This window comes from Lonchura striata, chromosome 4 (assembly GCF_046129695.1).
Source record: "Lonchura striata isolate bLonStr1 chromosome 4, bLonStr1.mat, whole genome shotgun sequence".
Lineage (NCBI taxonomy): Eukaryota > Metazoa > Chordata > Aves > Passeriformes > Estrildidae > Lonchura > Lonchura striata.
The window spans coordinates 28,429,914-28,456,460 of record NC_134606.1 but is presented as its reverse complement, the minus strand read 5'-3'; the positions used below and the strand labels follow the sequence as shown (position 1 = coordinate 28,456,460).

The window sequence follows — 26,547 nt, the reverse complement described above, 5'->3', positions numbered from 1 at the left end:
AATGCAGTAAGCAATAATTTCAAATTTCCTGTAATAAGAAATTGTTTCTCCACTGGTTTTTTTTTTTGGTTACTGATGAACATGATTCTGAAGTTTTCTTTCTGTTGAAAGTGTTACAAATTGCACTTCATGTTGAGCATCTCTCAGTTTGGATTCTTTTTTGGTGAGATGTCATTGGTCATGTGGGTGCTAGATAGATGGGTAGTCTTTTGTTACGATATTAGGATGCCATGAAGATGGTTTATAGAGATAGGCACAGAAACAAGCCATCACCGTGAAGCCACATTTATAAATTATAAAACTGCTGATCAGGGTTGCATCCATTAATAACCAGAAGGATGAATAAGCTAATTAAAGAGAGGAAATGCTGAAGACAAAAAGGGAAACAAATTAGAGTCCTATATATTATACCAAATTAAAAGCATATAAACTTACATTCCTTTTCCCTCCACAAACTACTTATATGTTTTCCATAGCTTTTTGGTACCATCTAAAGTACATGGTATACTTATAGATTAATGACATAAATCTTTATTCTGAGAGCATTTTAAGAATTGAGTTTTTCCTGAGTGGTATCTTGGTAAAACTGTGGTGACCAGAATGTTAATATTTACTCCCTGGTAAAACATCTCTCTTGTTATATTTTAAAAATGTTATTCTTTTAGACTGAAGCAGGAATCTTCAGTCTAACAGTTCTGAAGGTTTAGACCTTCAGATAGATGCTATAAAATTAATTACTCTATGTGTGTCTGTCTGTCTATCTATCTATATCTAGGTCATCTATCTATCTATATTTACACACATATATGTACTTTTAAATCTAATTCTGATAGTAGGCTCTGTCCTCTTCTTAAGGTGAATTTAACTCTTTTCTGCCTGTACTCTTATCAGGCAGACAGGTGAAATTCAGCTTATATTTTTAGAGCTTTGGATAGTAGTAAGATTTGATCCATGCTTAGTTTGCATATTGATATAATTGTGATTACTTATCTATATGATTGTGATTACTATTGATTAATATCCTGAAGGGATGGAGAATCAATTAATATTGTATATGAGGACATTAAATTCACATTAAGGTAAAACTGGTGTAAAAAAGAATCAGTGTATTTGTGCCTGTGTACATTAGTGAAGAAGCTCAACAGATACAAGTAAAACTCTTTTTTAGAAACACTCCTTCATATAGTAGCACTTAGTCAGTGCAGCTTTTTCTATACTCTGATATCTGGCCCATGTTATTTTTCATATGAATTAACAGAGTTATGTGTTTTAGGCCAGAAGAGACAAGTATGTGGATTCTGATCTACAAGTACTGGTGTTCTAGCCATACGATGGAGTTATGCTACACATATATGAAAATAAGAGGAAAAGGAACAGTATTTATAAGCTTATTTTCCATCTTTCTAGAAATTCAAGTTTTCATTCATATTTCCTATCTTTCCCATTCTTTTGTTGGAGTCTACATGATTATGCTATCACATGAAATTTAGACTCTAAACTACAGGCAGCAATGAACTATTTAAAGAAGGTATTTCCTCATAAAGTGTTCATTCCATCTGCTCCTTCCAGTCCAGCTGAGTTAGGTGAATCTGCCGCTCTTAAAGCATCTTTCCTGACTCTTGAAGATTACACTTTTGTCACCATCTACTGAAAATGATTTAACAAAATGTATCATTCCAGAGGAAAATTAGTGCCAGTTTTTGTGAAGCTACTGAAATATTGGTCCTGCTATGTTCCACTGATGTGGTTGCCACATTTTCTCCTGATGAAATATCCTTAGCAAAGACATTATTTATCTTCTCGGTGGCCTTAACAGAAGGCGCTGAGTGAGCAATGTAAAGTGCTGGTCCTAGCACTTGTCAATGTGCTGTGCTTTACTGTGATATGTAGAGCAACAGTGATGAAGGCCCACTAGGTTTAAGAGAAAAGTGGTGGGTTTTTTAAACTGAGATCCAATGGTTTGCAGTAATTTTCCTGACTTTGTTGCTATTTTATAATTTTACTCTTTTATAATTTATTCATTAAGATAAAATTTATCTCTTTGTCTAGCAGAAGGAATATTTTAGATGAAGTCCAGAGACCCATAACAGGTAGGGCAGAATGCTGTTGTATCTTTCAGCAGCCTGTCTCCTTAGGCATCTGCTTTTCTCTTAGACAACTCAGCTATATGGAATCTTGTCTTGCTGTTACTAGACTTCTGTGATCCCACCCGGTATAGAACACCTCAAAAAGTTATTCTCAAACACCACATACAACTAGATTATTGTAAAGCAAAATTGAGTGAAATAATGAGAAAGTTTTTGAAACCAAAGATTCTTTTAAAAATGCAATAAAAATGTACTGAAATGTGGTTGAGTTTTGAAAATGTTGCTTAGAAAGGCATATTTTTTGAGAAACATCAAGTCTGAGCTGGATTTGAATCCAGCTTCCTTGAAAATCCAGTATAGCACATTATTATTATTTAGAAATATTTCAAGTCACAGAACAGTGGTAAAAAGTATGATTCTATTCATTACATGATTATTTATTCTTTTAACATGCTGTGAACTTCATTGTGCAGAGAACATTACAATTAAATATGTTGAACAGAACAGCCATAATGCTCGCACTAATAATGGTAATAGTATCAGGTGACTGATATTCATTTTTGTGAAGTGATAATTTTATTGGAAAGCAATATCCAAGATGCAAACATTTATTGTCCTTTTATAGACAATTGTTTCAGTAAGTGTTTAGTAAGCACTGACATCCCAGGGAGAAAACTGTGTGCCTCAGCTGCTGTCCTGCCTGTGGCTAAAATGAAGTCTCTGAAGTAATCTATCTGTATTGAGTTAGGAAAAAAATTAAACTCTAATTGTCAACATAAAGCCCAGAAAATTGTCAGTAAAAACATACTGATTTAAGCCTCATTGACATTGATTACAAAACTGTACTTCATGGCCAAGAAAAAAAATCAGATTCTTCTGAATTATTAAACTTCAAATTACATAAATTATGTAATCAATGGACTTTATGTACAGCCTAATAGTGAAGTTATTTGCATATCTTTTTTCCTTTAGGTTTTCAAGGGTGAAAAGGGATTTCCAAATGTCTTAATGAGAAAACACAGATTTGAAGTCTTGTGTAAAATTCTACCTTCATTTCTAAAAGTTGCAAGAAGAAAAATCCACAGAAGAACAAAAAAGCATCCAACCCTCAGATCAGAATCTTGAAATACCTCTGATTTGACACCTACGTGACAAAAGTAGTCTATGATAAATAAGTTTTTTATTTTATTGTGAGGCACAGTTTGTCTAGTGTCCATCCTCCAGATCACCTCTTTGAATTCATTCTATGATTCCATGACACTTCCTAGTACAGGACTCAGAAGAGCCACATTCTCCAAATCCTTTTGAGCTGCCAAGGCAGTTTTAGTAATGATACCAATTATGCTAAAGAGAAAAATAAGCAAAATCCAACAAATACAAAATTGCCCATCGGGGCAATAAAGATTTATGCTGTTTTGCCTGAAATGTACAATAGATTGATGAGGCTTTTATCTTATCTGGCAAATGATTTGTGACCCAATAACTGTTTGTAGTAAGGTCAGCTGCTGACACAGTTTTGGCTGCCTTTGAAAGGCTTGAATGGCTAATGCCAAAAGAAGACGACTTAGCAGGTGTCAGATGTAGCCCATATAAAAATTTCAGAGGAAGTTACTATCTCCCTCCAATATTTAAATATCTTAGAATGCAGCTCTACTACCTTGTCAATCCAAATCTTGATATAATCTCAACCAAATCAAGATAATAAAATATTTTTCTGTTAATTTTGGAAGTATTCTAGATTACCAAACACTTCAAAAGAGAAGGAACAATTCATTTGTTTCAACCCATACTGGAAGTTACAGGAAGATCTTCATGCATAGGTGCTTGGCATTTTAAATCCTTTCTAGGAAAATTCATCCATTTATGTATCAGACTTTCTCAAAAGATACAAATCACTTTCTTGCCATCTTATTTGTTTTTATAATGAGCTTCTTGATTTCATCCCAAGTCTTGATTTTAAAGCCAAGGTTGAGATATAACATTCGTGTATTTATTACACAAGAAGTGCTGTGGTTCTTATAGCACTTCCTGCTCTGTATGATGCATTTTTCACCATGTAGGGTAAACTTTCTTATAAATAAAACAGTTGAATTATCTTCTGCTATAAGCTTAATGCCACATACTGTGTGAGGGGAAGCAAAATGAATGGCTGCTGTAATGTCATACCAAAAAAGACTTCACAGCATTAACTGCTGGCCAAGAGGCTGTGTTACTTTCAGGGTGAGTGGGGAGGGCTAGCTGGTTCAGGTCAATCATCTTTATGATGTGTTTGTTGAGCTAGGGCTAGTCATGACCAGATTGTTTTTTGGATTTTTTTTTCCCTCTAAATGATGGTATGATTTTCCTTGCTTAGCTATCGCTCTTCTGTATCTGCAGCTCTACAGCTCATCCAATTCCTTATCAACCCAAATGAATATTGGCTCTAGATGCTGTCATACTGTGAATTTATATTTTAAAGTGCCTTTGTGTTTTCATTCTTTCTATGAATTAAGGGAATAACGCAGAGAGAATCAATCAGTAATGAAAATGTCTAGGAGTAGTGTTATGTTCCAGGTGACAGTTTCAGCAGGAGGTATGGGCCCCTTCCATGGGTTCACAGGTCCAGACAGGCTCCTGCTTCAGCATGGGCTCTCCATGGGGTCACAAACTCTGCCCCCTCAGGCTATTCCAGCATGGGATCTTCCATGGGCTGTGGTGTGGATTTCTCCTCCCTATGGCCCTCCATGAGCTGCAGGGGCAGAGTTTGCTTCACCAAGCCTCACAGAGTTGAACAGTATACAGAGGGAACTGAGTGATGCCTGGCTGTGGTGATGGAATAAAATACCATTGTATTTAATGATTGTGTTGCAAATGGTCTGTTCCATTGGACTATATTCACAGTTTTAGGACCAGTACTACTTCTGACATTGTCATGATCTAAAAGTTGGCTTTTCAAATATTTTTAATGAAAGTAATTTTTTTTAGGTAATATATAAAGTTAAAGCACAAGAAAATGGAATTTGTATAAAATTAACCAGTTACTTAAAATCTCAAAATTAAATCATACATTGCGTTTTTCTTACAATGACCGGCTAAATAAATGTGTAGAAATTCATTATGAGGAGAAAGTTGATTAAACTATTTTTGTACTTAGTTTCTGGATGCATAAGGCATTTTCACACAACTAGAATGAAAACTGCCAGGATATGATAAGATGATCCAAGGTCTTAAATCCTGGCCAGATTTTGCTTTGGGAAAATTGAGAAATGTCATTGAGGGAAATTTTTTTTATAAAATTCACTACATAAATAAACCCCTAAACATTGTATTTAATTGAAACTGAGGGTAAAGAGAAGAAATCATGACTGAAAAAAAATAAAAATTACAAAATACCTGTTTAATAACCTACTTAAAATCTACTATTAAAAACCTTTATTTCTGTCTTGACTTATTTCAGAGATATATATACTGTCACAATATGGATGTGTGCTCTTTGACTTATGACTCTAATTATTCACTGTGAGTTAATTTATTCCATTAATATCTCATTCACTAGAAGAATGGTAAAACCTAAAGAGTGTTGATTTGGATAAATATCTAGCAACACAGATAATTACATGAACATTTTTGAGCTTCACATTTTAAAAATCTTATGAAATTAACATTTCTTTGATCCTTCAAATGAATGTAATCTGGTTTTTATTTCTCATTGGACCAGCTGACTCATTTTTATGCATTTTTAGTTTTTGTCAGTCAAAAGAACGATAGCATTTAACCTTTGTCTAAAATTGATTGTTTTATCTGGTTTATAGGTTTGTTGAGTTTGTGTTTGGTTGTTTTGAATTTTTAAATTTTGTTTTGTTTTGTCTTCCTCCCGAGCACAAAACCTATTAAAACAACATTTCTAATGGGCATATTACAGAAAGAACTCTTACAGAAACAGAATGAGACTGTTTTAATTTAATTTTTAAGTTACAGAGAAAATGTAATACCTTCCAGTCTAAAGGCAATTTGACAGCTGAATATGAATATAAATATCTGTAAAAGACAGTTATGGAAGAAAAAAAAATTAAACAGTTTCTTATTAAATAGCATAAATAATTTTGTTTTAAGGAAATATTGATAGAAAGTTCTTTAAGCAGTTTGCAAATGGTTACTGTTTGCTTGTGTGTGAGAAGAATTTCAACTAGTTCAGGAATTTAACAGATTATAATTGTATCCATCTCTTAAAGGGCAAAATGTTTGGGTTTTTCTGGTAAAGGAGGCATGTATAATAGCATTAATTATTAATTTAATTTGCTAAGTATAATAAAAGGCTGAAAACTTAATTTATGAAAGATGTATTTTGGAAAGGTGAGATTTTTCTTCTATTTGTAAAAGAGAGTGTACTGGCTACAAGCTATATGAAGAAAATTGCCTTTATCTCAGCCAAAACCAGTACAAAAGAAAAGGTACATGACTCTCTTCCTCCAGAACCAAATTTTACAGAATGATCTCATAAAGGACAACAAAACAATATTCAGAATTATAGTGTCAAATGCATGCATGGATTTCTTTTATATTTTAATAGTTTATTGCTGATAAATTTGAAATACAAATCCAATTTGAAATAGAAACCAAAAATTTAAATTCATAAAATCCATCAAATTCATGCTAGATGACTAGTACAAATAACATTTATGTGATTAATGCTAGATGAATGTATCTCTTCTGTGCCTATAGAAACTGATTTTCTATACATTCTTAGATAATTTTTACGTAATATTACCTGTGGAAAACAGGCCTCTCATTTACTTACTTATACTTACATCTTTCTTTTACAGATGACACGAGAGCAGTATATATTAGCAACACAACAGAACAGCCTTCCAAGGACTGAGCATCCTCAGTTTTACCCAGTAGGGATTTATGGATGGCGAAAGAGGTGCTTATACTTCTTTGTCCTTCTGCTGTTGGTTACCATGATTGTTAATTTAGCAATGACAATATGGATTTTGAAGGTTATGAATTTCACAGTGGTAAGTATTACAGTAACTTTATGTACCTCATTTCTTCAAGTACTAAGTTCTAGGTTTTTTTCTTTTTCCTTTACCATGATATATAGAAATCTTATAATTTTGGAGGAAAAATGTATGTACTTATTTGAACATTGGTTCAGATATAATTTTTATATATATTCTGCAGTGAGTGGGCTGGTGCTCTATGTATTATGATGTTTTTGGTTAAAAAACATATCTTCTGAAATAATATCTGGATCATATAATTTTTTGTTTGCCCAAATCAAAAGTGTCATGGTGACTGCACCAAGCATCTTTTGGTTTCTTGTCATCACTAAATAAAAAGCAAGAGCAGTTTACTATATATGTTCCATATAGTATCTCTCTTATGAGGGAACTGGGCTGGTCATCCCAGTGTATAAGTTTGATGGTTTTTGTTTGGTTTGGTTTTGTTTTCTATTCTTTTCTTTTCTTTCTATTACTTTAAAGCTTACTGGCAATTTAGACTGTTCCACCTAGAATTTAGAGTAGCTGTTTTGTTGTTGATGACAGGGAAGGGTGGTAGGTGAGTCTAAAAGACACACGCTTTAATAAGTTAATCTCTGGCTAGAATCTTCAATATCAGCAAAGTATGTCAGATGTACACTTGAAAGAACATCTGTGTTCAATGGAAACTGTAGGAGTATGTACTAGGAGTATGTACTAGCCGGCAGCAGAGTAGTGACTTTTTGTATATCAAAATACAGAACTCTACACAGTTTAAAATAGCAGTGTTTCTGCTAGGATCAGTGCAGTCTTCCACACTGGATTTTAACCTTCATAACCCATATTTTTATGTAGTTAGTTATAAAATTCCAATTCGCATGTCACAGCACATTTCTCTTCTCCATTAGTTTATGGGAAATAATAGAATAGATAGCAAAACCAGCAAAAAACCTTTGTCTAAAATTGTTCTGTATCTGTTAATGATCTATAATGCATTGGATTATCTGAAACTATTGTCTGATCAGACATATTGTGCAAATACAATTTTTAGTTTCCACTAGTGGATGGACATGTTGAATTCAGATTTTGACAAATGTATGATTTTGATATTAATGTACAGAAAAGTTTGTGAGAATCTTTTGGAAGGTTGCCTTTTTTCAGAGGAGGTTTTATTTTTTTTCCCTTGTTTTTTCTTTTTTTTTTAGCACAATGTGCTTTTGAAATAGGACACCCATGTATGTTTTTGCTTATTATAATACTTAGTCATTTGTACTGGAAACATTTAGGCATAACTCTCTAAACAATTTTAAAATATAGCTTTTAAAAAGCACAGAATTTGTCTCTGTGCAGAAGATTGCATTCCAATAGAATATTTGAAAGTACTGTTTCCATATCTAGGGATTGTTTAACCATCCATGCTTCAAGCTATGATAACACTATCCAGTTTAAATCTTTTTGAATGTGATCATGCAGTTTTTAAAACAAAACAATTTTGAAATATTATTCTTTTCTGAATGTCAATGTTTGTTGGAAAGTAAAAAGTTCATGGTGAATTACTAAATCAGTGCAGGAATTTAATGCAGAAAACAAACAGATCATTGCAGCACTTTTAATAAAACACCTTCTCCTTGATCATATCCAATTATATTTTTTAAATTGTGTGCTGCAGAATTAATTTACTTCTGCAGACTCATGGAATGGTAGGTAGTCTTCTACTTTGCGTAGTTAGTATTCAATGTGAGTGCTAGAAGGTTGTCATGTTAAAAGTTGAGTAACATCAGCACGCTCATGTCCTCTCACACACGTTTGAGCAAGAGTGGGAAATTTGTATTAAGTCTGAAAGAGTCACACTCTTAGGGGCAGGTGTTTGACAGTAAAATTATATAGTTTATGAACCTGAAGTTCATGTATTTAAAGAGGCAATGGATTTGAAAATCAAATATATTTTTTCCACATGCACATATATACATATATATATATACAGATAGATGTAAACAAAGAAATTTTATTTGTGTAATGAGAGAGTGATAGGAAATCAGAAGTGCAGCTAGAAACCTCGAGTGTTTGCTCAAAATAGGAAGATAGTAATGATAAAAGTAATTGCTGAAATTGGACTGCTTTGACATTCTGACATTATATAAAAATATTTCCTGTTTTAGCATAAGTCAGTGTTGAGCTTTCTATGGAGACAATAGTAATTGCAATATTTCAAGGGGTCATGAAGAGCCAGGTCATGGTTTGCCATTGCTATCTGATGATTGCAACACTGTTGATTTGTATTATCTGTTGCCTTTCTATTTTTAACTATAAAGCTACAGCCACTGACAATTTGGCATAATAAAAGCCTTTCTGCAATCAGGTTTCTAGTTGGAAAAGTTCTGTGAATATACTGACCTTGCACATAAAAGTCACATTCCAAATCTGAGCAGTTATTCCATGTTCTTTTTATACTCAGTGTGTTAAAATAGGGTCTTGTGTAAAGCATTCATCTCATACTAAGATAGGCAACTGATGTGAATTTTTCTTAAGGACAAATGTTGAATAGCTTATCAAATAAATATTTTTTTAAAATTGTTTCTTTGCAATCGTGTAAAAACATAGTACAGGCAAAGTGTGCAAGTCTCATCAGATTATGTAATATGACTTGGAAGCAGAGAAATGTTCAGGGATACAATCTCTTATTCCAGTGTACAAGGTAAGAAACTTGAAAGGTAAATTCCAATTAAAAGTAATTTCCCTGATATATAATAGGTATCAGATGAGCAAAACTAAACATAATTAATGTCTGTTTAGCAGGAATATTAGATAGAGGAATCTAATCTATTAGAGGAATATTACATAGATGTAGTAATAATTTTTGAAAGGTATTTTCCCATTGATAGCTTATTGTTACTGTCCTTTAATATCTAGTCAAGATTTGTTAATTATCTTTTTAGAAAGATGTGACCAAGGAGGTCAATGGCATCTTGGCCTGTATAAGGAACAATGTGGCCAGCAGGACTTGGGACATGGTTATCCCTCTCTACTTAGCACTGGTGAGGTCACACCTCAAGTACGGTGTTCAGGTTTTCTTGTCTAAAACGACATTGAGGTGCATGTCTGGAGGCAGGAACAGAACTGGCAAGTGGTCTAGAAAACATGTCTTATGAGGAGTGGCTGAGGGAGCAGGGGGTGTTTAGCATGGAGAAGAGGCTGAGGGGGAGACCTCATCACTCTCTACAACTGCCTAAAAGGAGGGTGTAGTGAGATGAAGGTTGTTTTCTTCTTCCATGTCTCAAATGAAAGGATGAGAAGAAAATGGCCCTAAGATGTGCCAGGAGAGGTTCAGATTACATATTCTCTTTTTTTTCTTCATTTTTTTTTTTCACTGAAAAAGTAGTTAGACATGGCAATAAGTTGCCCAGGCAAAGTGGGAAGTCATAATCTCTGGAAGAGTTTGAAGGGCATCTGTATGGTTTAGGGGTGGTCATGGTTGGACTGGATGATCTTGAAGGTCTGATTTTCAAAGGACACATGCAAAATATCTTGGAAAAATCAAGCCAAGGACTAAAATCTGTAACTTTTTTCAGTATATAAAATAATAGCCTTGGGGGACTTGGGTTCCATGGAACAGTTATAGTTTCCTTTCCTTGTACTAACCTTGGTGTGGTTCACAGGCTACCCCATGGAAATATCTGTCTTTCACTTTCCATCACGATTAAGTAATTACCTCTCACTTAGTCTATGTTGTACGAGTTTAACAAAGCTCAAAGCTATTTATTACTCTTTATCAGTCTGTACAGGTTCTATACTAGGGATTTCAAGAAGGATGGACACTCAAGTCATGACTTGGTACCAGAGCCAAGGGGTAAAATATTAATGGTTTTGTATTTAGAACATCCCAGTTATTTCATATATATAATATATGTGAATTTTAAAGGCTTGTGAAGAAATAATTAATTTTTTTTACTCTGCCTGCATTCTTGTCATTCTGTATTTACATAGACCACAGCATAAGTAATTAGCTGATTTTTTTAAAAGATCTAATCACTAACCTAATAATTATTCTCCAATAAATTTTTTTTGTATCATCTTTATTTTAACTTCAAAAGAACTGCAATTTTATATAATTTATTCTTCTTCAAGGTGTTAATGAATAAGGTGTATTGACAATCTGTTTAATTACTTTGCAAAAGAGATTTACTATATATTTTTGTTACTAACCAAATACCACTGTAACGATACATGACTTAAAGTTTTCTGCATGCATTACAAATTAGCTTTAAAAAAGGAAATTCAAAGCATTTCTCTTATTGTTGGGATGTGACATTGTGATATGACATTGAGCAGTCAGCATAGAAGCATACATCCAGCTCTTGGTGGAGGAGACATAAATAACATCTCTTTTATATATTTTTTATTATGTTCACAATTTACATTGACACTTATTTAATATTATGTTGTTCCTTTGCGTGACATTGATGTCTGGAGTTTACTAAAGATAAAAAATGGTCCTGTTAGAAAAAACACTCATGTAGTTCTTAGATCTATTTTTGTAGCAGCCACATAGCACCAGATGTGCAACCAACTGGTATTGGTTGCACATCTGGTTTTGTGTGTCTTCATATTCTGATTACCCCTAGGAATACATATATGAAAAGACATTTTGTGATCCCCTGTAAGAAATCAGCCACCTACTTCAGATGTTTTCTCTTGCTGTAGTTGCAGTGTTGTAGTCAGTTTTGACTGCTGTCATGGCACAATGTTGTCTGTATTGATCCATGTTAAACTCCTCTTGCCAGAACTACCAAGGGAGCTACTTTTAAGATCAGGGGCCAGACATCTTATCATCTGGGTAGAGACAGTTTATTTCTCCAGGGACTTTGAAGAGCACTTTAGCTTCAGACATAAAGCAGGGTGTGAAGAGCAGTTTGAATTTCCTTGCTAGAACACGTGTGCTTCATGCCCCCAGCTGAGCATACTCTCTTTGCTGGCTGCCTAGCTCTGGATTCCTGTTGTATGGACAGCAGGTAGATTGCAGGTAGAATGTCTGCATGAATATACACAAGCCAAGTAAACCTGATTTCTTTAATATGTAACAGCATATATAATAAGGCAGCAATATACAAACATTCATTCCCCCCTGTTTGCATCATAACAGATTATCCCTAAATTCCTTTACAAGTTTCAATTTTATAATTGGAAACTTTCAGATCTGCAAAAATCTAAATCTGAATTCTAATATTCTATTAAGATTACTTATAGAGACCAGTAAGCAGCATTTTCCTGGGTTTTAGTTAATGTGCAAGAATGTGCAAATCTTTCAAGTATTTAACTCTCAAATATTTAACTTAATATTCAATATGGGGACAACACCCATAATTTCTTTTAAAGTACAATTTCCACATTAAAGTTACAATTTGATGCATAAATTTTTAGCAGTACAGAACCAAATCAGCTCTGTTCAATGCTTTTATGTAGATGTAGGCCAAACTGTCTTGGCATACTGAGGAAAAACAAAATCTATTTGTAAAACTATAATGTAATAGAAATTATCCATTTCTCAACAAGCATGACAGTGATATGAATGGTTAAATTTCTAATATTCTTTGGCCACCAGCTTATTTGATGGTCAAAACAGTATCTGGTTATCAGTTCAGTTGGTTCTGCTGAGCTATGTGATGAAGATACCACTTTCACATAATAGCTAATACAATTTCAAGTAGAACTAGGGCAAAGGTCTTTTCCATTTCTTAGACAATCTTTGAGATATGCCCAATTTGTAGCAGGTTGGCATTTCAAAATTATAAAGTTTTGTAATTGTACTTTTCTCAAAAATAATTTTGTCATTTGGCAAACAGAAAACTTCTTTCATTTGACAAAGGCAGCAGTTTGCTGTTAGGTTTTGAATAAATACTAATAGAAGCAGTTGATATATATTTAATAAATACATTCTGTCGCATCTGTGGTTTAATTTACTTCAATGGCAATAATTTATTGTCAATAATTTTTTTAAAACCATAAATTAACTATTTTTTTTTTAATTGTATCTCTTAACTACGTAGAAAATAATTTCTCTAGATCCATCAGTATTTTAGCTTTCAAGAACATGAGGTTCTGTTTTGGGATGAATGCAAGAAAGCTTTCATTTCCTTTTTATTTGGTTTTTATAGTGACAAAGTTCCAGTCCAGAGTAGGTAATATAATTAATTTTTGATGATTATGAGACTTAGTCAAGATATGAGAGACCAAGGCTCAAATTGTCTCCAACGTAGATCATGTTACAGATAAGTGCTTTACATGTAGGTTATTAGTCCTGATTTCTGCCATTTCCTTTTAATAGATATGTGACATCTCTCTTACTCTTTCTTAATCTCAGACATTAAATATCAACCTGGTAACAAATTTTATTGAAAATTCCAGTGAAATGGCTATGTATTCATCAGGAATATTTTCTGCACAGATTTATAATTATCTTAAAATTTTAACTTTTAAATTATTTAAAAAATGTTTAGAAAATCTTCAGCTAAAGTGAATATTAGAAACCAGATGTCTGCACATGGGCATGTATACATGTATGCACAAAGTCTTATTTGTAGAACTGGCTATGTTCTCATATCCTTATGGTGCACTGGAAATCAGAAATGTCAGCCTCTTGAATGAGCCTGTCAGCTCTGTAAATAATCCAACACCTTATCCATAAAATGTCAGCAAATTAATCTTGCTGTGAGTTAATTTTTCTTGGACTTTTTTATCCCATTTTTTAACATTCATGTAAAAGCACAACTTTAGAGAGCTGTAGGGTATTTTGTACAATTCGTGCCCTCTTTTATTTTCAGTACCACAGGCAAGAGTGAACTGATTTATTCTTACTCTCTTTTGAGCATTTCATATATTTGCTGTCCTGAGCACAATGAAAAACTCATTTTAAGTATTTCTAGTACCGTTCCTCTAAATCACTTTTTTATCTCATATGTGTACCTTCTGTATTGCATACCTCTTTTCCTAGTCCTTATGGGGAGGAAAAAAAATCAGTGTCAGTGCAAGCACGGTGTAGGTTAACTTGGCTATACAGTAATTAATATAAAATCTCTTGTGTCACGGTGGAAAGATGACTAATCTGATGTCATGTTTGTGATACATAAGGCAATAGCTTGCATGAACAGTCAAGCCACTGTTAAACATATTTTGTTAGGTATTTTATAGTACTGGACATTTCATGGAAAGATATCTTTAAGTAAAAAGTAGGAAGGTATTGTTTAAACAATCCCATTTAATAGCACTTCTCAGCAAACATTAACTCCTTTGCTTAATTTACAGGTTACATTATTGATTCTGTGTGGCTGAATGCAGACCTTAAATTATTTGGTTTATTTCTGAGATTATATGTCTGTATATTTTGGGGTTTGTTTTTAACAAATGATCTCTTATGAAGAAAGAATGGGATAAAATTATTTTCTCATTTTTATATTTGTTTGGTCATTCAGGTTTGATGGCAGAGTACTAGTAGAGCTCCCACTAGAAAAAAGGAAGCAAAATATGTTGCACCTTAGACAGTCTTATAAAAATGTGATTCTAATTAACTGTAGAAAAATTTAAAGTCTTTACACAATTGTTTAAATAATTTCAACGTGACCTTACAGTGGCTTTAGAAAATTGTACTGTAGTATCTAGGTCTTGACTTCCTAGGAAAACTGCCTATAAAAAATGCTTACTTTGTAGTCATGCATTGAGAACATGAAGAGGCATTTGTTTTTCCAAGGCCACTTCTTGCTTATTTGTCTAATTTCTTTGGATGTATTTCATTAAGTGTCAGGTCTGACTTAGAATCAGCTTAAGGGACACAGATATAACTTATACCTTTATGCCACATGAGCTGACCAGAATTTCAAAGGTAGCTTGCCCTGTGTTTCAAAATGCAGATGTGTACATCTTCTACCCTTCACTGGAGTGATTCTGATTGTGCATTGGACCATGACCACTGCAACCTCTTATAAGGACTTTAACATCCAAAAAAAGACAGAGTGTGACTATAGAATGTACAGAAGAGAGCAACAGCAGTTTAAATCCATGTAATAGGTTAGCTGAAAATGTGTGTGTGTATATATATAGAGATGTGTGTGTGCATATATATATATATATATATATATATATATATATATATATATATTCAGTTTGCCGACATTAACCTTCTCTGAAATAATCATGTGCTCAAGCTGAATGAACAGCATTTACTAGACAGCTTATTCTTAATCATTCACTGTGGAAATAGGCTGGAATAAGTATCTCAGAATTTTTTTTCAAATATTTGCTTTCATGAAAATAGAATTAACTTCATTTCCATTAAAGGCTTTCTGTTTCCTTTCTGTGTGATTTTTTGCATGACATTAGTGTTCATAGAAGGTGATATTTTTCAAGAGAATGTTACATAAATATAATTTTGAATTCTTAAAGGTTTATAAGATAGTTCTGACACTTTTATTTGTCCAAGTGCATAGCTTGAATAGCAGATATTTGAAGAATACTTTTGATGGACAGTCATTTTTAATGAGGGGGAAAAAGGTGGAACAAATTAATTTTGTATACCAGGGTTTATGAAAATAATCAACATAAAGTCATAAAAAGAAAAGAAGGCTAATGCATCAGCATGTTTCTCAGATGGAGCAACTAAATCGGAGTTAATTTTATAGTTCGGGCCAAGCAGTAATAATTTGTATGTTTATTTAGCAGTAATTGGAGAGATATCAAACCACTTGAACAAACTTTAGTTACTTAAAAGCACCCACAGTCTGTATGAATAATGAAACGTGTGATTCTTACTTCCTTTCTATTATTGGGATGACTTATCTGAGTAAAGAGTGCGATAAAAAATTACATTCTCTGCTTGGAATCCTGATTTTATTTGTACAGATCTTCCATCTTGAAATAAATACACGTCTGTGTATTAAGTACAAGTGCAGAATGTACTTATGTAAATGTAGCCCAAATTAGACCTAGCACATTTAGGAATTATAATTAAAAAGAAACAGGAAGATAAGATAGAATACGTACTGATAAATGTCTTACATGGCAGAGTATTTCCTCTTCTTTCTTATAAATCAGGATATTAAATGTGTGGTTGGAATCCCATACAGGATTAAATGATTAACCAAATGTTTCACTGATGCAGAAGCAAGGACATTTTTTTTAAGAAAAAATGTGGATAAGGGGTTTGACTATCCTACAGCAAATGAAGAGAAAAATTTTCAACACTTTTACCCAAAAGATACAACACTGATGGAGGTATCATTTCTATGCCTGACAAACATATTTTACTACTGCTAGGTACAATCAAGGAATGAAAATCAAGAAATCCAGTAAAAGCAGATTATAAATGGTATTGCCAGAGACAACGCAGAAGTAGTGGAAATACCACAAAATGGAAGTCAATTTTAATACACAGTCCTAAACCTCTTAATCATAATGTAAATTTGGCTGCCTTTTCTGGAAAAGCCTGGTGCATCAGAGCTTGTCCAATGATTTGTTTTCCAGGCAGCACAGTGCATACCCTGACTGTTTCATCAGTGTCCATCAAGAATGTGAGGACTACATTATTTTACTGTGACACTCAGTTAAGTACCATAAATTGTGCACGGCCTTATGTAAAAATTAAGAATTTTGAGCTTATGGTATCTTACAAAACAAAACCTCCCAAAATCCCAGATACATATTTTAATGTCTCTAATAATGAAATCAGCATTTTTGTGGTGCAAAGTCACTATCTATAAATTTTTTTTTAGTTATAGATCTTCCTTTCCTCTCACCTCATTGACATCTATTTATACAGTAGAGCAATATCAAGAAATGTTTTCTCAAAGAGAGATTTCTAATTACTGTGTTTATTTTTCTTACTATCTTCAAGGCTCTGTTTTTTAACAGCATAATGGGCAAGATGGTAACAGATTTCTGTCTACATCAACAAAAAACTAAAATTGGAATAAGTATAGTAAAAATGCAATAGGAATTAATATATATTAACTTTGGTTCAAATTTTTACACATCTTTCTTCTCATATACTGGGATGGCACAAGTCAAAAAATGATAAGCAATTCTTTTTATAAAATTAAAATCAAAATTGCTATCATATTCTCCTCCTCTCAGTTAAGATGATATTTTAATAGTCAAGGTAGATGAAAGCATAGGTAAAAATAAAAAATTAAAAATACATTCTTGATCATCTTCAAATCATTCTTCTTTTAGAGATGGAACTTTCTCATTTCATTCATTGTGTTCAGGAATATACAATTCTTATCAGTCATCTTTCAGGGTCTGGTCATACTACATAGAAGTAGCAGAGGAGACAAATATCCATATTGGAGACAAATATTTATTAGTTTTATTGGCTGAACAAGCAATATGAAAGACACTTATTTTAAATAGTTTTTGTCACACATTATAACATTGTTTTTTATTTCCAAAACATGATAATCACTATTAAAAATGCATTCATTTTTTACAATAGTCAATTCAGAATAAAAATGTGTTATGCCAAGAATTTGCCTGTGGATTTGTTCCTCAGACTGATTGATATAAGCTTATGTATATATAAACATCCAAACTTACTTTTTCTTAAAAGGGATATAAACTATTCACATTTGAATTTCCTGGTGGTTTTTACAATTTTTTTTGTTCTTCACTAATTAAAATGCTAACTATAAAGGAAGAGGATTGATTTTTAAACTTAGATCTATTTATCTTGTCTTACTTTCAAACCCTCATTAATTATTTGCAAAATTATTTAAATTAAATCCTGTCTACAGGATGCTACTATGGAAATCCTTTTGTCATGGTTACAAAAAGGTTGCACTCTTTTGTGGTACCTAAGGAGGACCTGTTGCACAGGAGAAAAGGGCAAAGAGTATGGCAACACAAAGTCTCTGGCAGATATAAAACTTAGGGGGAATTTGCTTGCTCTAAACTTTCATATCACTTTTTATATTGAACAGGAGTCTTATGGTCTGCAGTTCTTAATGTGAACTGTGGAGAAATAAATATCCTGTTATGAATTGTTATCTGAGCTTTTGTCTAACTGTCAAAGGACTCTTCTGTTTTAAGTTTTAATAAAGCTGTAACCTGGAGCTTGCTGAAGGTTAACACATTTACTTTCAAGAAAATAAAATTCAATGGCATTTATTACTGTACAAATAAAAAAAATAGTTTTGCAGTCTGAAGGGAAACATTAATGGATTTTGGATTCATGATGTGTGTGAATGAAATTACTTCAGATACCCTAAGGTTCAGGTGAAACCTGAGTCATATGTAAAGTAAAAGTATAATAAAACACCTGATAATTCTTACCTGTTCTTAACAATTCTGAATACACTTAAGCCACTGCCTTAATCAAAATGAAAATAAGTATAGATTTTATAATAGGGTACAGTATAATCACAGCTTCTCAAAGGTATAATCTCAGCTAAAATATTCTTCAGACTACTACTGTTTGTTGACAGAAAATCTGAGGAGTCCATCTAACCAGTCCAGTTATATAAATATTTCACAATACTCTTTTCTAATTAACAGAAATTTATTAGTAGAGTTATCCTGAATATTCAATAAGCCTACATGGTATAAATTTTCACAGACACAAAAAGATATTCCTAAATAATTGTTTTACATCAAGTAATCTTTCTGTATTAAACAGAACATTGCCGAAGTCTTATTTGACAGCTTCTAGTTTACTGGGCATTAAAACCTCTCACTACCTGGTAGTGCACTCTATTGAATATTATTGAAAGTATTTCTATAAACTTTTTCACCCTTCTGTGTGGATTTCTTGTATGCTTTAAAACTTGGTTAAAGCATACAGGCATAAAGCATTTCATGTATTTTTATACACGCAATGTAAAAGTTCAAGTGTCAGGTTAGCAGTTAACGGCTGGGTTTTCAAATGTAACTGGAAGTCAACCTTGACAGCATGTATGTTGTTTGAAAAATACCATCCTGCACAGCTGTATACTCGTTGGTGTTGTAAGATGCCCTCCAGACCCATTCTACGTGAAATATTTCCTTATCAAGCACAGTGTTTGTTGTGTATGGTACACATGTGTAGTATGCTGGGAAGTATTGATTCTCATGAAGATGGAGCAGTAAAGTGTGCAAACAAAGAATTTCTGTGACTGGGCAGGACAGTGAAGCTCACGAATTGTACGTTAGTGATACACCACTAACGTGAGGCATACAAGTCCTTCTCTTTCCTTTTCATTTACTGATGATTAGAAGTCCATATAGTGGGGAAGCCAGCTGAACATGAGCTACAGAGGAGAGACAGCTGTTCAGGCTACAAAGGGAACATTCTGTGGTGGGTAGCCACTTGGATGGAGAGGAGTTGTTAAAAGTTGGGGAAAATGTTACTTTGACAGCATCATCTGTAGTTACTCTGTGGAGAGCTTCACCCCATGATGTGGATGTTAAAAAATTGATGGATGTTTGAGAATTTAATGGGCAAATACATGGCAGAAAAATGCAAAAAAAAATATTCCTGGATCTGAATATTCTATTTTAATATTTGTGTGTCTGATGCTATTGGAAATGAGACATTGGGGTTAACTTTTGGTCTCACCCAGAATGGCCATTCTTATGATTATTGGAAAGCAGGGCTGAGGACATGATTCTCAGTTTATACATTATATTGATAAACCAGTTGTTTGTATTGTGTATTAAAATGCATCACAGTGTGCAAACTAGGAATTTAAGGATCACATTAAGTCCATAGAACTGAACGGTTTAGTCCTGATCCCAGGAAATTAGAAATTATTTAAAATCTTTACTTCCTCCCATAAATAGATGAAAAAATAAAGGCATAGGCTGAGTAGCAGTATTGTAGGACCACAGAACTAAACTGATTTCTTGCCAAACTAAATTCTGGATTTGGCTTTGTAAGTTACACCTCTCTGTCATGTGATTTCGTTGACTAGACTGTTTCCAAGCAATGTCTGCTTTCATATAATTTTGCGAACAGTTTAAGACAATTTGAAGAGATGGTAAAAAGAACTGTGCAAGCTATTGGAATAATAATTTATTAATATATTTTGGATATTTTCCAAGTTAGATTTTCAAAGTGTTTTTTTTCTTTCACATTTACAAATGTAATTGTATTGGTTGTATAATTGGTTGTATAATTTTTGAAAAAACCCCATCAGAATGTCTTGAATAGGAAACATTGATCAGTTGTTTCAGTTTTTGCCCTTGCTTCAGATAACACAGTGTCGTCTGGCTTAGGCAACACAGTGTTGCACTTATATAAATTTTTCAAACAAAATGTTATAGATTTTCTTTTATAAATATTTTTTTCAGTTTACAAGAATGGATGAAACTCACTTGAAAGTACTAAAAAAATAATCCATATAATATACGTATCTAGATTACTTTCTGTGCTTATTCTCAGGTCTCTCTATTCCTTTGCAAAATCTACAAGGAAGCAGCCACTATATGGGTAGCTGAGATAATTTAAATTTACTTTTTTTTATTCCTTAGTTGCTGTTTATGACAACAATTTAGAGAAGCAAAAGTATGTTTAAGCTATCTCTGTCATCCTAGAACTCATTATGGATCTACTCCATTCTGGTGTATGCCTTATGTTTCTATATGTGTGTATGAAACACACGTGTGTACAGATACCCATGTGAATCATGGACAGCCTTTCTTATGCTGGCTGCATTTAGTAGTCATCTGTTTGCCCTCTGACCTTGATCAAGTCAATGCACAAGCAAGGACTGCCAGAAGCTTGTCCACATATTCCGATTTGAATATACTTTAGGATCTAGCTACAGAAAAATCATAATGAGTGTTTTAGTTGACTTTGCCCTTGTGATTATGAATGATTAATCTCTTTGAAATGGAGTATCATGACAAAATGCTAGAATATTTTCCATATTTAATTTTGAAACTAAAAATATTTGAAGAAAACTGAAACTCAAATTATTTTTAATAGAATGGCAGTTTTTATTTGACTATCAGATGAAGGAAATGAAAAATGCCATAATCTCTGATCAACACACAGCAGATTAGAGGTGTGGTGGCAGTATTACTGCTGAGGTGGCAATTTTCCAAAGCTACCTAGAAATTAAAAAACACTCAATGAAAGAGGCAAAACAACCTTTCAAACTTAAATTTAATGTAAAGTAAAAGCAGAAAAGCTTTACATATTTTCAGTAAGATTTTTTTATTATTATTTGACAAAAATTGTCTTTATATTGCGTGCTCAAAAATTCTCCTGTTTTTCATTAAATCTCATGGGAAAGCAAAACAAATCTATATGCAAGTATAAAAGCAGACTTCTTAGGATACACAAGTCAGCAAAAAATGAATCTTCAGTTAAAGACATAACATAAAACTATGTTTCCTTTTTTCACTTTTATAAGAGAATCATAGATTCACCATAGAATGGTTTGGGTTGGAAGGGGACCTTGATCATCATTCCAACCCCACTGCCATGGGCAGGGGCACATTCAGTTTGATCAGGTGCTCAAAGCCCCTTCCAAGCCAGGCTTTAACAGGAATGAGGCATTCATGGCTTCTCTGGGCAACCTGTCCCAGTGCCTCACAGCCCTCACAGTAAAGAATTTTTCCCTAATATCTAATCTAAATCTACTCTCTTTTGATTTGAAGCCATTTCCCTTTGTTCTTTCATCACACATTTTTGTAAATAATTTCTCTCCACCTGAAGTTCCCTTTGGATACTGGAAGGATGCATTTAGGTCATCCTGAAGTCTTCTTTTTTTCCAGGCTGAAAAATCTCAATTCTCTCAGCCTTTTCTCTTAGAAGTGCTCCATCCCTCTGATCAACTTGGTGCCCCTCCTCTGAACAAAGCGCTAATTCTCTTCTTATTTTTCCCCAATCCATTGTCTTCATCACTGTCACTCGTGGTTATCAAATCACCCCATGTGGTTATCTCAATGTAACTGATATTACTTGCATGTTACTTTAATGTAGTCACACCACAGTGATGAACATGAGGACAGAAACCCCAAGAAATAAAATGCTTTAACTACTTCAATTTTATGTTAGTGGAATTATTCATACAACTATACTTCAGAATTGGTGGTGTATATTTGAATTTTCTCATGCTGCAAAATGAAAGCTTAAAGGTGTGCAGGAAAGGGTGTATAGGCAAGGGAAGAAGAAATAGGAGGCAAAAGAAAAGACTAGTCAAAGATGGCAACATTATGAGATTAAAAAATAATTATGAGATGGAAAAATTAAAATAAAGAAAAAAGCCATTTATGCTTCATATAAAAGAGGTTTCTTAGCTAACAGATGTATTAGCTGCAAGCAGCAATAAGTTTTAAAAATGAAAAACAATACATAATTTTTATATCACTAAAATTTAAATGGTGATAGCACTAGTAGATATGATATATTGCAAAGAAGTATTGTAGTCTTCTGAATAAATTATTGAACAAGGACTCTGAAAATCAGTTTGATTTTTAGCACTCTGCAGTTGCCTAGCTGGGAATGTTAATGATTATTACCTCTATGTGAAAGTTGGAAAACCAACTGGAATGACAGCAGTCCTGAGAAGGATGTGGGGATCTGGTGGATGAGAAGCTTGACATGACCCACCAGGGTGCAGCCCAGAGAGTCAGCTGTATCTTGAGCTGCTTGAAAAGGAACAAGGCCAGCAGTTTGAGGGAGGTGGTTCTACTCCTCTACTCCACCCTTGTGAAATCCCACCAGGAGTACTGGTACATGTATCTAATTTTTTTTTGTTTGTTTGTTTGTTTCCTGGATTTTGTCATTCTTGCTTGTAATAGACTATCTTTAAATAATCATTGTTATTAAGAAAAGCTTTTCTGATAGTAATCAGCTTAATTATGGAAAACAGGTTTTTTTTTAATATATAGTTTTGGAAAGGGAAGAAAAAAAATGAGAGTCAAGAAAAAGTTGTAGCTAGAGGAAGGAACAGAAAAAAAAAAGAAAAGAGGAAAAAAAGGCATTAAAATGAGGAAAAAAATGCTCCTTTTTTTTTTTTTTCCCAGTATCTAATGTAGAACTATGCACATTTTGCAAGTACAGAGATGTACTCTGAAATATACCTAAAACTGGGTTCTTAGAGTGATTCTGGCATTTTATTCATGTGGAACTATACTGAATATACTTTATTACCTTTCAAGGAAATAGGTACATGGTTTATTTTCTCTGAAAATCTTTGCTAGATGAACTATAAATTTATTCTTAAAAATTATGATTACCTTTCACATCAGTGGAAGATAAATTCTAGCATATTTAGCAATACCAGCAAGGTGTTATTTATGCAAGTGTGAGTTTTAAGAGTGGCACTACAGATGCAGCATGTGTGTTAGCAGAGAGGCATGAAGTACATGGAACATTCATTTTATATGATTTATAGGTTTAAATGTATCTTGAAATATTTAAGTATGTTAAAAGTGTTTGAAATATCTACTAGGTACTCATTAGTTGTCTCTTTATTACTTTTTTCAATTAACGGAGTGCTATAAATTTTATATTAATTCAGAAATGCTTTTAGCCTCTAACGGTTATGATCTTTTGTGTTGTGCTAGTGATATTAAATAAACACAATTGCTGGATGCTGGAATTCTTTTAAAAATATTTATTACTTACAATAAAACTGTCTCTAAACTCTATAATGATACTGTAAAAATTACAGTACCAGGAGAGAAAGGTCTTTAGGAAGAAGTGGTTTCAGGCCCATACTAAGGCAGAGCAATACAGGCTGAGTCTTGAAAATGAGAGTGGAGGAAGAAAGAAAAGGAAGGAAGGAAGGAGACAGAAAGGGGATAAAACATCTCTTCGATGCAAATAATGTTGTCACTTTCTGGTTTTTGATCTGAGACACATTAGCTGAGTATAGACAGGTAAATAAACTCTAAGGAGCATGACTGGTGAGACAAAATATAGGTAAAAGTCGATGGATTAGCATAGATTTATAGATGCTGACAGCCCTGTGCTTTCCAAGGAAACACTGGTGTGGAGTAAGGAACAGATGCTGAACAATATAGCACATCTGATTTCATGCTACTTGTGCAAACTGACCCTTGGCGTTCTGTATGAGGTCAAAGATTTCTGATATTTCAGTCAACAGGCACTGTGAGCATGGAGGTTGACAGGTCAAACCAGGTTTGTGTTTTACCTTTCAGCAAATATCTGATGATCATGGGTGAAATGAAATCTAAGGCTCAGCAGAGAGTGCCTGAAATGCTATTTGTTGTAGAATTTTGCAGCTGTTAAAAGGTGTGTTATATAATCTGTCACAATTTATTCCTGATCTATTTTTATTCTCTTCATTTGAAGGGTAGAAACTATTATTGAAAGTTATTCTCACTACGGAAAATTAATTTCAACTTGCAGTGCACAGTTTAGGAAAGGATGTGTAGAACTAAACTATTAGCTAGAATTATATTTATTACTTGATGTACTATATTTTTTTAATCACATAGGAAAAGTGGTGATGCGTCCAAATAAAGTTCCTATTTTCATTTAAAACGTAAATAACTGTTCGCCCTGTCCCAATAAGCTGGCTGATTTTTAACATTTAAACACTGTTATTTAACCAAACTGCCTGTTTAGAATCTAGCTGTTAACAGAGACGTTTGTTTCTAGCTACTTTCTTTCATGAACTTTTGCTACAGAATAATCAGTCAGTAGATAATTTCAGTGTCACCTCAATTAAGAATTATGGGAGATTATGAGAAACTGCAGGTGAATTAAACAAACTAGAGTGTGGAGTATCACAACTTCAGATATAATTTCACATGTATAATGTGTAACAAACATGTACAACATGAGCTGCTGATACTAAGTGAGGGTTTTTCTTGATCCTATGAGAAATAATCTGAAAGCACATTCCATCAATAAACATGTCTTCCGAATGTGTTTTCAATAGAAGTAATATTAAATTATAAGTAAAATTAAATAAAGATAAATATAATAATAGCTCTATGCAATCTGAATAGACCTGGTAGAAATTTTGTGATTGGTTTTCTTGAAATAAACTACAGGAATGCCTGACATGAGTGGAAACAAGAATTTATTCTGGACTGGGGACATCAGCATGTAGTAAATGACTGTTACCTTTTGCAAAGGATTCAGTCAGCCTCTCTGTCCCAGAAAGGTGAAAGACCTGGATGTGGTGACAAACATTAATTGTTTGAGAGGTTTATTTGTTTACACAGACAGATTTATAAATAAAAAAGCTAATTAGGTAATAAAAAGGATTCACATGGAACAACAAAAATTTTACTGTTTTGTATACAATCCAAGGCAGTAAATATAATGGAATGCTACAAAAAGCTAACTCCTGTTTAGTATTAATTTTTTATCATAGATGGCTAATTTCATGCCTGATGATCTGGTTTATGATAATTAGTCTTAAAATTGTGATGCAGTATTACTGTTTTTGAATATACATTGAGTATTTGCTGGAAAAGGTAAAAAACAGCTTTCTTGTGATTTGCAATACTTATTTCAATAGCTTTCATGATGATCCAAATAAGAACAGTATGCATCCTCAAGAAAGGACTATTGCTTTTTTCTTGTGAAACTTCCAGCATTATAGGAGAGCATCTTGTTAATGGAACTAGTTTGGCACTTTTACTGTGTACTTCATTAACACTTTATGGGGATGCATGAGCAGGGTGATGAAAAATCTTTTCTGGTTGTGGGAAAGTTGATGCATGTTAAGTATGTTACACAGCATGGGGCTTCTTATTTTATTTTTTGCCCAAATGGTTATATTTGAGATTTGAGGACATTGAAAATCAGATGTTTGTTGTGTATTGTATTGTTGTGAACCTGATTCTTGCCAGGTTACAACCAAGCAGTTGTCCTCTGGGGATTACTTACAGTAATATCCAGGAAAAAACAAATTTGTAAAAAGAAGCATGAATTTTATAAGAACAGATTTGTGCTTTTTATTTGGATTTCACATCATGCTGGTCACAGAAGTTCCCCTGTGCCATTGCTACTCTATCTCACTAGATGAAAAAACTTAGCCATATGTTGCATCACATTAATTAAAGTTGTTTAATTCCCAGACTTATTACATGAAAAGTAACTCAATAAAATTAATTGTTTATTTTATATTTTTAAATTTGTGTGTATTGTTTTTCACACTGTACTGTAACTTCACAGGTTCTTTTGTGATTCCTCAGGATCAAGACTCTGCAACTTCATTGAGCAGGCACTAAGTTTAAAGCAAGAAAACACAAAGAGTAATGAGTTTACAGTAAAAGAATGGAAAGTTGAGGTTGTCAGAACACTAGAAGAGAATTTGAAAGATGGAGGAAGAGAAAGGAATGCAGGAATAAAAATCCATTATATTATCTTATTGAATAGAAACTTCAAGTCATGGGCACATCTCTGCTGCTATGGAAACTGTTTTCTGTGTAGTCACAGAATCAGTGCACTGAAGTGATGGCAAGCAGGGAAATACATGTGAAATACAATATGAAACTTCCTTTAAAATACTGAAAATATCTAGATAAATAAAGGAATTTCAGTA

At 33.2% G+C, this 26,547-nt stretch overlaps 1 protein-coding gene across 4 annotated transcripts in view; it reads left to right on the top strand.

Moving 5' to 3' along the window:
• SGCZ (sarcoglycan zeta) overlaps window positions 1–26,547 on the top strand; it is a 382,611-nt gene that overhangs the window by 206,339 nt on the left and 149,725 nt on the right. For 3 of the 4 annotated variants that reach the window (XM_021534691.3, XM_021534351.3, XM_021534766.3), the window contains exon 2: window positions 6,890–7,084. In XM_021534691.3, coding sequence (XP_021390366.1) covers window positions 6,890–7,084 — 195 coding nt within the window. The remainder of the gene's footprint in view (window positions 1–6,889; window positions 7,085–26,547) is intronic. The other variant, XM_021534853.3, reaches the window with a different exon arrangement.